At 50.1% G+C, this 14,650-nt stretch overlaps 2 protein-coding genes across 2 annotated transcripts; both read right to left on the reverse strand.

Moving 5' to 3' along the window:
* Positions 1–11,452, reverse strand: LOC121592272. The gene is made up of 12 exons (XM_041913674.1): positions 11,289–11,452; positions 10,903–11,204; positions 9,506–9,735; positions 8,563–8,828; positions 8,059–8,478; positions 7,436–7,966; positions 6,987–7,370; positions 6,657–6,902; positions 6,320–6,564; positions 3,072–3,289; positions 257–2,963; positions 1–184 (listed from the first exon to the last, which is right to left on the reverse strand). Exons 1-12 carry the CDS (start codon positions 11,389–11,391, stop codon positions 152–154), a joined length of 5,685 nt encoding a protein of 1,894 aa, XP_041769608.1. The 5' UTR covers positions 11,392–11,452; the 3' UTR covers positions 1–151.
* A 1,264-nt stretch (positions 11,453–12,716) lies between these two features.
* On the reverse strand, positions 12,717–14,231 carry LOC121593734 (putative cyclin-dependent serine/threonine-protein kinase DDB_G0272797/DDB_G0274007). The gene is made up of 4 exons (XM_041916382.1): positions 14,051–14,231; positions 13,366–13,735; positions 13,167–13,294; positions 12,717–13,095 (listed from the first exon to the last, which is right to left on the reverse strand). The coding sequence occupies exons 1-3, from the start codon at positions 14,207–14,209 to the stop codon at positions 13,212–13,214; spliced, it is 612 nt and encodes a 203-aa protein (XP_041772316.1). The 5' UTR covers positions 14,210–14,231; the 3' UTR covers positions 12,717–13,095; positions 13,167–13,211.
* Between the last annotated feature and the right edge of the window lie 419 nt (positions 14,232–14,650).

Consider the following 14,650-nt stretch of genomic DNA (forward strand, 5'->3'; position numbering starts at 1 on the left):
GTTACGTACGCTAAGCAGGCGTAGTAAGCATTTATTAAACACAAATAATTTAACATATAATCAAAATCGCTCATTTGCGGGCGTTTTTGTGTCCCAGAGGGCACTTCATACCTAGAGCGTCACACTACATACGAATAGGAAATGAAGGTTCCTAAGGCAGCAAACTATCGTCCTGGGTCCAGCCCTGCAAGAAAGGTAGATAAACAATCAGATTAGCAAACGTCGAGGGAAACAAAATCCAACCAATGGCTCTTACCCGCACGGAGCTGTACTTGTACCGATGCCAGCGAGTAGCGTCGTCGCGTACCACCAGCGTAGCACCAGCGTCCGCCGAAACCATTCCCGTCACCGGTGCGACCAGATCGATCGTTTGGAAGTGGCGTAAGCGCACCGGCAGAGCCGCCGCACTACCATCGAGATGGTAGATTTGGATTCCACCGGAGTGGGGCGAAGCGTTGGCGCATCCGGCCGTAGCGAGCATCAACGTGTCGTGGTTCGGGCGGAGAAGGCGCACGTGCTGGCAACCGGTGCTGGGTGCCGGCAGCCGGAGCGGTACGAGATGCCCGCGCCCGACATCGTACTGGTAGAGGGTGACAGTGGCGGTACCGTGGCGAAGTAGAATCAGCACCGTCGTACGGTTCAGAGCGTATGTGTCGGTCGGCTGCGAGCAGCCTGCTGCTGGCGGCAGCTCGTGCAGCCGTTGCTCGCTGGTACGGTTCGTAGGGTAGCGGCGCAATTCCACCCGCAACGACCGTTCGTCCGGGGAGCAGTGGAAGCGAACAGTGTCTCCACTGTCGAGTGTTACCTGGCCCGGGGAATCGGCATCGACAGGTCGGCTTGTCCGTCCGAGCGTCGTCCTCGAGCGGGCCCCGTACAGGGTGCGCTGCTGCAGCAGTGCCAGTGGATGGCGCTGTCCGGCGTGCAGCTGCAGCTCGGACGGCAGCTGGACGGTGGCGGCCCGGGCGCCGGTTGCAAGCCGCGCTGAAGCCGTCCGCAGGTGGTACAGGGCGCGTGTCTGCAGGTCAGCCAGCAGCACCGGTCGGTTGAACACGATCGCCTCGTGCTGAGGCTGGGCCTCCTCCGGCGTGATGGAGCTGCGCTTCGTCTGCGCCAGTGGCCGACCGTTCAGCTGCTGCAGTGCGAGCGGTCCATCGATGTGCAGCGCGCGGAAGGACTTGGCGCCGGGCACGATCTGGTGCGTATCGTTGGCGGTCGACCGGAGGACCAGCTCGCCGAGCGGTATGCCATTGACGTAGTGCAGGATCGTGTCGGGACCGGTGAGCCGCAGCTCAGACACGGTCAGCGTGCCGGGGAAGTCCTGGATGTGGTGCAGCTTCGACTGCTGCATCAGCGTCGATTGGCGCTTCGCAAAGGCGTGGAAAAAGCCTTCCAGCGGTACGGTGTTTAGCTGGCCGGCTGCCAGCAGTCCGCCCACCACGATCGACCGGTCAAAGTGCAGCGCGGCGGGACAGGCATGCTGTGACGGGTGGCCGCAGAAGGCCAGCCGGGACCAGAAGCTGTCGTTGTCGCCGGTACCGCCACCGCCGGGTTCGAGAAGCGTTAGGTTGTGTACGCTGGTCCCGGTCGGGAAGCGCTTTTCGCCCACAATAGGCAGGCGGCCGATGTGGCTAGCGACCCGGTAAAGGTCCGCGTTCGGTCCGAGACGGTCGGCAACGTGCACGCCGGCGATGGTGCGCGCTGTGAGGTAGCCGGTGTCCGCCACCAGCAAGCTGCCCCGTATTGATACCGGATCGGGCCCAGCCGGCAGCAGTGCCTGCTCGTGCTGGAACACGCTCGGCGGTCGGCCGGCGGAGGATGCCGGGTCGCGTCGCAGGCACCCACGGGCCGCCCGCTCCACCCGCTTGATCGAACCGCCGGCCTGGGTGGAACAGTTGCCGAAGTGAACGCTCTGCCCGGCAAAGACGAGCCCGCCGGTAACGAGCCGCGTTTGGTCGAGCGAGGGTGCCAGCAGCAGCTGGTGCAGCGGATGGGTCGGATCGCGCACGTGCCCGTGGATGCTGCCGTGGTAGCGCAGCCGCGTCACGCTGTGCGGTATGCGAACCGGCGGCGAACCGGCGACGTTCGGCTCGAACATCCAGGGCGGCAGCTTCGGGAGTTGCAGCACGCTGACCTCTAGCCGATCGATCAGCAGCTCGCTTTGCAGCGGGAGCGTCTCGTCGGAGCGCAGGGCGAGCCGGGCGAGCGGCGTCCGGTTGATGAGCTTCGCGGTGAGGTAGCCGGTATCGAGCGTGCCAAAGTGCCACCGGGCGTCGATGCTCTGCGGTATCGCGTCCGTACCGCGCGTTACGATGCGCCCCAGCTGCCCCGTTTCGTGCCCATTGATGCGGTCGGCGGCGAGCCGCTGCCGGATCTGGACCGGCCCCAGCACGCGCTTGTGGCCCGCGATCGGGCGGCCGGGCCGTGCGCCCCGGCTTGGTACCGTCTCCTGCAGCAGCCGCTGAACGGGACAAAAGTTGATGTGCCCGACCGATGCGGCCGCAATGCGCTGCGGCTCGGCCGGCGCGATGATCTTCGCAAAGGACGGAACCTTCCCGCCGACGGCCGCATCGGGGTGCTGGTGGTGCACGGAAGCGACAAAGCGCTGCAGCACTTCGCCGAGCGACAGGTCGGCAAGCTGCCGCACGCTAGCGGTAGTAGCGTTGACGGCGGCCAGCTGAAGCAGCTGGTACCGCCGGCGCGGTGGTTTCGCCAGCTCGGCCAGCTCGTACGCTGTCCTGCCGTTGAAGCCGGCGGTTTGCAGCGGGCCACGCACCACGACCGCGCTCTGCCGCAGCTCGGTACGACCGTACAGTGCTTTGGGTGCGGCAGCCGCCCTCCCGTGCGTCTGCTGTTCGTCCTTGCGCCAGAGGGCGTCCGGGCTGAGCGTACCGTCGATCGAACCGGTACGCAGGTGCGTCATGCGCAGCGTGCCGGTAAACTCCTTCACATCACACACATGGACACTGGCACGGGGGGGGGGGGGGGGGGACATAGGAAAAAAGTACTTCAGTTAGAAATTTGATTCATAAATGCTCGCGGGGAAAAATCGAACGGCGAATTGTGTGACTTACTGCGCACCGACGTCGATGCGGTTTTGCTGCATCGAGTGTAGCCGTTTCGCGATGCGTGCTGGCCGTACATGGCCCAGCACGGTCGCGTCCTGGAGGTAGAAGCTGTTCTGCCAGTTGCGATGCGTCAAGCTAAACTGCCACAGCGCGACGCTGTTCAGCGTGTTCGCGAACAGGTACTGAAACTGGGCCGCATGGTACGCAAGCGGGTGGTTTATTACCTGTCGGTCGTCGGACGAGAGCGTGCCAAGTAGTGCGTGAAAAGATGTTAATATGAATTTGCGTTTAATTCTCACGCATCGATTATTTTTCCCATAATTTCATGGGACTCGCCAGTTGGGGAAATGTCGGTTAATCGGTTGGGGAACATAGCTATGAAGGTGGTGTGTTTATCACATAGGGGAATTTAGTTCTAACGATGAAAAGAACTATTCAGAAGAACTATTTTCTATCAACTGCTCACAGTTTGCGTTGTCTTAGCACCAAATTACATTACTTCAGGACTTTTCCATCAGGACAGCTCCGTTTAAAGCACATTTAAATTGCTGGATATAATTATAGTTAGGGTAAGTGTACCAATTATGGCTATAACGAACACTATTTTTGCTCTAAAACAGTCTATTTGCATTCTAAAACCACGGAAGGATTTTTCATCTCAAATGTGAACATTTTAACACATTTGTGCTTCATCAGTTCCGTGCTGGCCACTTCCGTTTGTGAAGTATCACCCTTGCAAAATGTGTTGCCAAGATGTTTGGCATCTCTTACCGTTTTGCTAAGAGTAGGACTGCAGAATATTAGTGATTTTGAAGTAACTAACCATAGTTTTGTCTCAAACTCTTCATTTTGGGGCAAACTGTTAGTTATTGAACGACTTCAAATCAAAATTTACCATCATTTTATCGAAAATGTGCCTTTTTCCGTGTGTCCACTATTGGTACAACTGAACATCGGTGTACGAAATGTCGCAGTGTACCAGTTTGAAGCCTCTCGTGACGCCTTATTGCCAAATGCGCTCTTGTTATTCCCTGATTGATAGTGAGGGCTGGTCTTAGATTGATAGTTAGGGCCAGAAGTATCTTTGCCAGAAGATGGTTGAACTATGCCTACGATTCTTCATTTATTCAAATTCAAACATACCACCCTGATTTGTGCTCCTCTTCGTATCGCGCTGAAACGGTAGCAGGCTTCGGTATACCTTCCAGGTGCTTATGAAGGATTATCAGGTGATATGAAGTGTGTCCAAGCACGGTGTAATCAGAAAGGTGTAAGAAAACTAAAAAATTGAAGGTTTAGCCCCGTCAATTGTGCGATTAATTGATGCAATAGTCATAATTGGTACCTTGAGATGCAATTTTGAATTGAATTTTTCTAGTATTTTGATCAACACCGAGTGAAATTTTTTTTTGACATTTTACATAGTACTTTTTTTGCATGGGTAAAAATGGTATTTTTATGATGTATAGTAGCCATAATTGGTACACTTACTCTAATTACTCCATTGAAAAAACCGTATGTAAGAATTTAAAAACGTTTACAGCACATTTTCCGGTTCATGTAAACAGATCCTCGAATGAAAATGCCAAGAAGAAAAACAAAATCTTTGCATGATACGTAAAACATCGAACAGCTAGATTTAGAACGATATACTATAAGGAATATATGCCACTTGATTATGAAATAAAACATTCAATTTGTGGTAAGAAACATACACCAATAAAACAGGTTGAAAAATTGCGCGATAAGATAATTCCAGAATCAAAGAAGGTGAACATTAAAAAATCCGCTAAGTAGCGAATTTAACGAATAAAGAAGCGAATTTAATGTTCCTCAAAAAAATTGGGTATAAAGTATCCTTGAGAAGCATAGCAGGATGATAAGTTGCTGGACATCCTACAACTCAAGTGGTACCGAGTATTAGAAGGCGCAGTATTGGAATGTTATTATCGTTATTATAATGGAATCGTGATTTATATATCAGCAAACGGTACGCTTTCAACTGCTGATTCTTTTTTAGCTACAGTCTGAACTCATTGGTTGAACTACGATTGCCTGCTAACTATTAAATATATGCTTTTTAGTTGCTGGGGTTTCCATACTCACTCATGCTTTTTAATTGAATTGTCAACAAACTATCAATCGTTCAACTAAAAAAAAGCAACTGGAAAAAAGCGTTCAACTGTTGAATTCTGACTGTATTTGGATGAAACGATGGATTTGTTCCGCAGCCGATCATTCTTAATGACAGTGTAGCATCGCATAAGACTGCTGTGGCAAAAGAGTTCGTTTGAAATAATAACGAAAGGCTTTGGGTTTGCGGCTTAGCTCCGTGAGCAAATATGTTTTCCTAGTAGATGGCAATCGTGAGAGGTCCTCAGCATAATCCAAAATTGATACTTCTACACAAATGTGTTGAAGTGTATGTGGTATCATATTGCCGCGGAGAAAAAAATGTTGAAATCGATTAAAATAGTTAGTTTTAATTGTCAATATTGAATTAAATGTTATGTATTGTTCTCTAAATACTACGCGAAAAACTAATTATTTCCTGCTTTGATAAGAAACAATTATACGCTGTTAGTTTTAAAACTAAAGCAGTTATATAGCGCAAATTTCGAGCATTTCATAATAAAAGTTCATAGGGCCATGAGTGTCCGAACTATTCCTTTTCATCAGTGGTTTTTAATAACTTTTCGGCCCAAAAAGCCTTATTTTACCAAAATACTTGTCTATTCGTTCAACCTAACAAATCAAATTATTAATACAAGCAAATATTGTATGGTTTTATGAAACATATTAAAGAAAAAGCACATCCTCCATAGCAGCGTTGCAATTTTCCTTTAATGATTGGAAACATTCCAACGAGAGGCCCACGTCTTCTTTTATTTTATTCGAAACCCTGTATCATTTTAGATTACGCAACAAACTTGTAAGCATGTTCAATTTTCTCGACCAGACTTGGGATTCGATTTTCAAAACAAAATGTAAAATTCGAACTTCGATTGAGCCAACCTATTTGTCTCAAATCGAGTTAAATATTAAAATGAGTCAGCAAGACAACTATTATTAAACTATTCGCATGACACATTTTTAAGACAACCATGCTTCAAGCTGTGAAACGTTCAAAAAGGTAGAAAAACAACATTGTCTACATTTTTGTATGAATATTCATATTTCACCATTTTTGAAGCAAAACCTTCAGATATTGATAGCAGAATAATTTCGAAGGGATAATAAATGCCTACACCTACCTGGCGTTCCGTGCGTAGCAGGTACTGATCGTACGGCTTGCTCGTCACCGACTGTCCCATGAGCGTAATGTTGGCTGCATTTATGCTAGCCACCTTCAGCCGCAACGAGCCGTTCAGCAACAGCTTGCCGGTGTATAGCTGTCTAAAATCGCCCGGCCGCGTACCGATGTGCGGGGTGAACTGTTGTTGCTCGTGGTTGGCAATCAGATCGCCAAGAATAACCATCTTCTCCGCTCGTACTGGTGCTGCAACAAATCAAACACCCCAGGGTTAAAGAGTATCAAACCTGCGTAGATGTGCACAGGCAAGCGAAACCATATTTCTTCCCGATACAAACCATTGATTTGGAGGCTTTGGTGTGCTCCGTTCTGATTCGGCTGTACGGTGGTGGCGTAGTTCGACAGCAAATCCCCGTTCACTTGGCGCACCTGCAGGTTGTGGGTGAATCCTTTGCTCACGAATACGGGCCCAGTGATCGTTTGGTTGGAGAGTCTGTCCAGTAGTTCTCCGCTCCGGATGCCGTTCAGCGTGCTGGCGAACTGTAGATTTTTTATGCACGCCTGTCCCGCTAACACAAGGTTACCTGTGTGCTCGAGGGGACAAAAGATTAGTGGACGAGGTCATGGGTTTTGGCGCGGGAAATTTGGCGCATAGCGCAACTGCGTACCTTTAACCTGAACGGTTCGCTGGTACGAGGAAACGAGTTGCCTTAGCCGGAAACCATTCAGCGTGTTGCGCAGGATGAGGTTGCGCGTGCGGCACAGGTCCGTCTTGATCGTGATACCGTCGCTAGCATACCGCAGGCCCGACTCGATGATTTCCGTCGACAGCGGTTGCCCGTTCAGGTGGTCCGCATTCAGCCGGAAGGACTTGACGGTGCGGAACACCTTATGTCCCCGGTAGCCGTGGGTCGCCGCATCCTGCAGCACCGTTCGCGTCGGTATGGGGATCTGATTGATGTGCCCGTGCTCTACCCGGACCGAGCCGGCAGTCAGCTCGTCCAGCTGCATGGTGCCGGGCAGTACGTTCATTTTCGAGCGCAGCAAAAATCCTGCAAAAACGCAAACGCTTTCAGGTTAAGCAGTAATGCCTACGAGGCGGACGACGACGACTTACGTTTGCTCAGTGCCGAGTCGGTAACTATTTCCTTCGCCTTCAGCACGCGGTAGTATGAGGGGCCCGTCGTCACGCGCACGGTCGAGCGCGTGCGCCTCGTGTGCCGCTGCTCCGTGCCGCTACTGTCCTGCGCTCGGACGGCGCGTATTCTGGAACAGCGCGTGTGCACATTACCGGCCACGTGCAGATCGCCCTGGATTTCGGTGCGCGCACGATTGCGCAACAGCACCTGGTTGAGATCGGTGGCCATGCGGTAGTGGCGCAGCAGCAGCGACTGCCCATTCAGTATGGTACGGGACGGCGGTAGCAGATGGGGGTTATCGTTCGGCAGCACCACACTGCTCAGCTGCACCGTCGGGTGCAGGAGTGTGGATCGCGCCGGGCCACCCTGCGCAATTGCGTCCAGCACCAAGTTTTTGCGCGATAGCTGCACCCGGATGACGTCGATCCACTTTTTGCGCTCGTTCAGCTCCTGTTTCAGCCGGTGCAGACAGCTGTTCAGTGCTTGGAAGCCGCTCGCTTGTGCGTCTCCTGCAACAGAGAGAATACACGTGCACGTGTGTAAAGCAATAGTGGCTTTAAAGTGTTAAGACAAAAAAACGATGCGCGGTAACGCATCTTACCTTCTGCCGATCGTGCAACGCTCATAACGGACAGTTTGTAAACATGCAGTGCAGTCGAAGAATTGGTGGGATTTTCGCCCGGCCCAGGGCAATAGAACTCGGTCGCTAGTAGGACCTCCCCGGCAGCGGTCGCTCGAAGCCCGTACAGCCTTCTTAGCCTCTCTCCAGCGGAGGCCGGTGTTAGTTGTGTCCTTGATTCGGACGCGTTCGTGCCTGGCAACGTAAAGGGGATTTCCGTCTCGAGCAGATCATGCTTGCCACCGCTACCGCTGCCTCCATACAGCCGGACGGTGTCCTCGAACGCAACGGCAAGCGTATCCTTCCACCGGGTCAGGGTTGTGATGTGCTGGAACTGCTGGGACAGTTTGCGAGTGCGTACGAACCTTCCCTCGGCACTCCACTGATAAAGATAGGATTTGTCTGCAAAAGAGAAAAAAAGGGAAGTCTACATTCGAACAAATGGGCGAGACCAACTGCTTGCTCTCAGTTGCTGCTTTGCGTCACCTTTGCTAACGTGTCGTATTAGATACAGCTCGCCATTTAATGTAAACGATGCTAGCGGCCCGTACAGGAAGAACATTTCCTGTACCTTCACCGGGCGCTCGGTACTATCCAGCAGCAGCACGTGGGCCAGGGAGCGCTCGGGCAGCTGTGCATAGTCCAGCGCCAGCAGTAGCAGCGTGCTGGGACAGTGGCACCGTACGTCATCGATCGAGGGAACTTCCTTGGTGCTCTCCAGCGAAAAGTACGATTGCTGCCATCGGTAAACGCTAGCGCCGGTGGTGGTGCGAATAAAACAACAGAGAAAGATCGTTGAAGGTAGTTGGAGACGAGGTGTAATTTTAGTGATGTGCTTTTTGGAGCGCACCCACGACTACGGTCCGATTCCGACTTCGGCAAAATGGAAACCACAAGTTCCGTCCGGAATCGTCCGGATTCGCCCAAAGACGTTCGGAGTCGGAGTTGTCCGGAGTCGCCCAGAGTCGACCGAAATCAGAATCATTCGGAGTCGGTTGGAGCTAACAGAAGCAATGTGCATTTCATTTAATTTGTTTTTTTATTTGTCTTTGCGCGTGCATTTCATATACGGGCTCTAACTGATTCCGGACGACTCCGGACGATTCTGACTCCCGACGACTACGATTTCGGCCGACTCTGGCCGACTCTGGATGACTCCGGGCGACTTCGGACGATTCCGGGCGACACCGGATGACTCCAGACGACTACAACTTTGGCCGACTCTGGACGAATCTGGACGACTATGGATGACTCCGGGCGACTCTGGGCGATTTCGGAGGGTTCTGAACGACTCCAGATAATGCTGGGCGGACCTATCTTCCGGAGTCTGTTGCGAAATTATCGTAGTCGACTCGGGATTTGTGCCAACTTTATCCATCACTTGTTTGTTTAGCGTGTTACACACACACATCCGCACGAAAAATCTTACCGAATCTTTCCAGTGTTGGCGTACGTGACGATCGTGACCATGTAGATGCTGTCGTTACATTCCAGCAGGTGAGCTTTCGAGAAGTTGCCCGAGTACTTGATACGTTGGATCGGTTGCGCACTCGTCGCACCGATCGCGAGATCCAGATCGGCCAGAAACACGTTGTGCCACTGGTCTGTGGTGACCACGAACAGTAGGTGATCCGAGTCGCCCAATTTAATATCGAGAACCTAGGATGAAACAATCGAAAAAGTGTGTGTTGGGGTGTTTTTTATCATGTAGGCGTGTCCCATTGCCCAACTAGTGTACCGCTCACTAGAGCACGTCACTCAATTATAAACAATGACGGACATTATGTACAATGTGTTCAAATTTTTCATTTAATTACTAACTGTTTATCAAACTGTTTTACAAGTTTTTTTTAATTTTGCAAAGGGTATCATTATTGTTTTTTAATAAAAAAATAACACTATTTTTAGGGAAATTTCAATCATTCTCCACACCGTTGCCTCACTTCTTTTCAGTAAATTGTACAAATCACTGAAGTAGTGGTGGGAGCTCGGAATCGGACCTACCCGATTCCGATTCCGTGTTCGGAATCAATTCCGGAGCCGATTCCGATGCTGGAATCGATTCCGATTCCGGAGTCGATTACGGAGCCGATTCCGGAGTTGGTTTCGGATCCGATTCTGGAGTTGAATCCGGAGCCGATTCCAGAAACGATTTCAGGATCGGAAACGACTCCGAAATCAGAACTTGACTCCAGAAATGGAATGGTTTGAATTGAAATAAGAAGTGTGGGAAGCGAAATAAGTCCGCGAATCTACATGTGAATACATCATTTACAAGTAAATTTTGATTCTTTGCCGCTATCAACACATAGCATCATTGGACCCAAACGCCTATTCCTATGAAGATGCCGAAATCGACTCCGTTTCGAAGCCAACTCTGATATCGGAGTCAATTCCGATGTCGGAACCGATTTTGATTCCGGAGCCAATTCCGGAACCAATTCCTATTCCGAAGTTGATTCTGATTCCGGAGCCAATTCCGATTCCGGATCCGATTGCGGAACCAATTTCGGAGCCAATTCTGGAACCAATTCCGGAGCCGATTCTGGAGTTGGTTCCGGAGCCGATTCCGAAATTGGTTCCGGAAATTGATTCCGGACCTACTATCCGGAATCGATTTCAGAAAACTTCGTACCTAGCCGGAATCGATTCCGACGAAATCTTCTTTTTTCTTATCACTACACTGAAGGCTTTTGGTGTGGCGTGTTACTAACACTATCATACCTGCTACTACTACTACTATTACCACTGCCAAGTAATCGTATAGCTTTCACGTTGGCCGGAAACTCTTCTGCGCTTCTCCTATCGGAAACCTAAAATCCTTACCTGTAGCTTCCGCGCTTCCACGTAGCGCTTGGGCAGGGTGCTGATGAGCGATTTGACCATGCCGCCGGATGATTCTCCATCCTCGATGCGATACAGCCCGGTTCCATCGAGCAGATACAGCTGCAAACCCTTGGACGACCGTTCGAACACAAATGGCTTCTCGGCCGAACAAGGCAACTGGTACGCGACCGCGGCCGACTGCGGCTGTTCGGCCGCCCTTGCCTGCTGTGGCGAGCGGCTAGCGGTAGCGTTAGGGCTAATGGTGGTGCTGACCACTGCTGGGACGGTAGTCACGGGTTCAACTGGAAAGTGGATCGATTTGACCGGTTCATCACTTTTCCAATTTCTAGCAAAGCTGCGGTGACCTTAAAGCATTCCACACTTACCCGGAACGATGATAGTGTGGACGGGCTGGAAGCAAACGCAGCTTAGCATCACAAACACCGAACAGAAAACCGACGCACGACGGCACCACCGGTGGGGCACCATTTTTTTTTACTTCTCGCGCTTTGCACGCGCCGACGCTGCTGGGGGATAACGACCGCTCAGGGCAAGCCACTCCGATACAGTGATACAGAACTGGAAGGAACGGCCACGTCGGGCTGCGACTGTGAAGCTTTCGGTGGTGTTAGTGAACTTAAGCGCTTTGCGCAATGTGTGCGACAGGTGAAGCCGTATCGGGATGAAAATACAGGTGCGTGTTTGTGAGGAGACGTTTTTTCTCGATCCTTTGGCGGACGAGATGGGCAAGTGTGCTGGAGTGTACCGAAATGTGGGTTCAATAATCTGCTCAGGTTGAAATATAATATAATGGCAAAACATTTGTTACACCATGACGCATAATATAAGACGCATGTAGTCAGACTCTCTATTCTTGTTGTAAGAAGTTAACCTACTTTTTAACAAAGCATATTTGCATACCCTCTAAGGCCTTCAAAGGCGATTCATATAATTTAGATTTGTCGAATTTAAAATAAATTATAATTGCCGGTAAACTGTTGCACCGATGGGTGGCTCCGTAAAAGGGCTCATAAGATTACCGTGTCAAGTGGATTTGATTTGAACTATGATTTTTTTTAGATTATCAATAAGATTGTTGGTGTATCGTATAGGAGAAAACTCGACTCCAGCCACATTTACAATACTACTTCTTCATTACGCTTTAGTTGAGAGATCGAGAGATAAATCAATATCGTGATAAAACGTTTGCTAATCGCCCTATCGAATGTGTCCTTGTGCAGATTCTCCCAGCCAGGTTGAACTGTAGTACAATGACACCGTATTTTTTACTCTTTCTCTCAAACCAGTTCGATAATTTCGATAACACTCCCACACACTTACCCTACATTTATACATACCCATACATACTAGTACATTCAGCAAACCTTGCCTGTGTATTCGTTAGCATACAGCGTATCTTGTGCTTAAACACCACCACTACTATAAGCGTCACCGCCGGAATAAGGCCATCTCACCTGCACACCTGAATTGCACCGTGCCACAGTGTACCGGTAGTGCTCGTGTTAAGTGGTCGCTTTTCCTCTAGCAAATGGCAGCAGTAAGCCAAAATGTCCCTCCAACGATGGCATCGTGGGTGCGTCTGTGGGTTTCTTTGGATTGTGATTCTAAGTAAACCCTTTTCCGGTATCATCATTTAAGGTAAGCGAATTCACGTTACATATGGCAATTAGAACTGTTTTTATTTGTTTCAAGCCAAGAGCATCTGTCTAAAATTTAGAACGGTCGAATACAGGGAGCTGTTTCGTTCACTGATCGGATGAGAATTCCTAATCGTAGTATTTAAATTTCGCAACGCATTTCGGTGTACACTCTTAGCCAATATATCATGCGGAACTTTCTACGAGTAATGAAACTGAGCGATGTAATGTGCAAACCGGTGTTTATTAATTTTGAGTTCATTACCATTAATTTGCAATCGTTTTAGCGAAGCATTACAATCATTGGTGCCTTTACGCTAAGACACTTGCCAAATGGTTTATAGTTTGTCAAATATGCGGGAATCAGCAGTCGCTCTCCGATCAGCATCCTCTATTGAATTACACCGCTGAGTGAATTTGTGGCTTGCGCATGTTGAGCGAGAATGTTAGTAATTAACGGTGCAGAAAGTTCAATCAAGTGTAACATAAACGTAACATAAATAGTTAGGGTTAAGCATCAGGGATAAAAATGAGTCTGTGAATGAAAATTTGAAAATGATCAAAACAAGGTATATGCATTTTCCTCTTCAAGCAGGGTAAACTTACCGGTAAAAGTACAATGCAAACTTGCTCAAAATAAAGAAAATTAGTTTAAGTGCAGCAGTGAACTTCACCATCATCAATAGGATTTGGTGGTAATGAACAATTAAACGCCATTGACATTGATTGATCATCTGCGTGGGAAATCGTGTTAAGAGCCCATTACTCCCAAGAGGCAAAGCTTCTTCTTATGTATGTAACTTACTTTTGTTAAGGATTATTCGCACGGGCGCCCATCCTTTACAAGCACTCGATGTGCACCACTGCCCTGAATCATTTAGTTGTAGTTGGGGCTTCCTTTGGTCTACTTGCTGCTGGTGTTGCTGTTGATGGCAGTGCTGCTGTTGCGGCAGTGGCTGCTGGTCTTCCTGTTGATGGAAGTTCTGCTGTTGCGGCAGCGGCTGCTGGTGTTGCTGTTGATGGTTTTGCTCCTGCGGCATTAGCTGCTGATGTTGTTGTTGAATGTAGTGCTGCTGCGGCAGTGGCTGCTGGTGTTGCAGATGCTGCTGTTGCGGCTGCGGCATTTCCTGATGATGTTGCAGTTGAATGTAGTGCTGATGTTGCTGCTGCGGCATTTGCTGCTGATGTGGCTGTTGATTGTAGCACTGCTGTTGATGCTGCAGCATTTCCTGCTGATGTTGCTGTTGCGGCTGCGGCATTTGCTGCTGATGTTGCTGTTGCGGCTGCGGCATTTGCTGCTGATGTTGCTGTTGCGGCTGCGGCATTTCCTGCTGGTGTTGCTGTTGCGGCAGTGGCTGCTGGTGTTGCAGATGTTGCTGTTGCGGCTGCGGCATTTGATATTGCAGTTGAATGTAGTGCTGTTGTTGTTGCTGCGGCATTTCCTGATGATGTTGCAGTTGAATGTAGTGCTGATGTTGCTGCTGCGGCATTTGCTGCTGTGGCATTTGCTGCTGTGGCATTTGCTGCTGTGGCATTTGCTGCTGCGGCATTTGCTGCTGCGGCATTTGCTGCTGATGTGGCTGTTGATTGTAGCACTGCTGTTGATGCTGCAGCATTTCCTGCTGATGTTGCTGTTGCTGCTGCGGCATTTCCTGCTGATGCTGCTGTTGCGGCTGCGGCATTTGCTGCTGATGTTGCTGTTGCGGCTGCGGCTGCGGCATTTCCTGCTGGTGTTGCTGTTGCGGCTGCGGCATTTGCTGCTGATGTTGCTGTTGCGGATGCGGCATTTGCTGCTGATGCTGCTGTTGTGGCTGCGGCATTTGATATTGCAGTTGAATGTAGTGCTGTTGTTGCTGCTGCGGCATTTGCTGTTGATGTTGCTGTTGATGGTAGTGCTGGTGTTGCTGCTGCGGCATTTCCTGCTGATGTTGTTGTTGATGCTGCGGCATTTCCTGTTGGTGTTGCTGTTGCGGCTGCGGCATTTGCTGCTGATGTTGCTGTTGCGGCTGCGGCATTTGATGTTGCAGTTGAATGTAGTGCTGTTGTTGCGGCTGCGGCATTTGCTGTTGATATTGCTGTTGATGGTAGTG

The sequence above is a fragment of the Anopheles merus genome, chromosome X (genome assembly GCF_017562075.2).
Source record: "Anopheles merus strain MAF chromosome X, AmerM5.1, whole genome shotgun sequence".
Taxonomy (NCBI): Eukaryota; Metazoa; Arthropoda; class Insecta; order Diptera; family Culicidae; genus Anopheles; species Anopheles merus.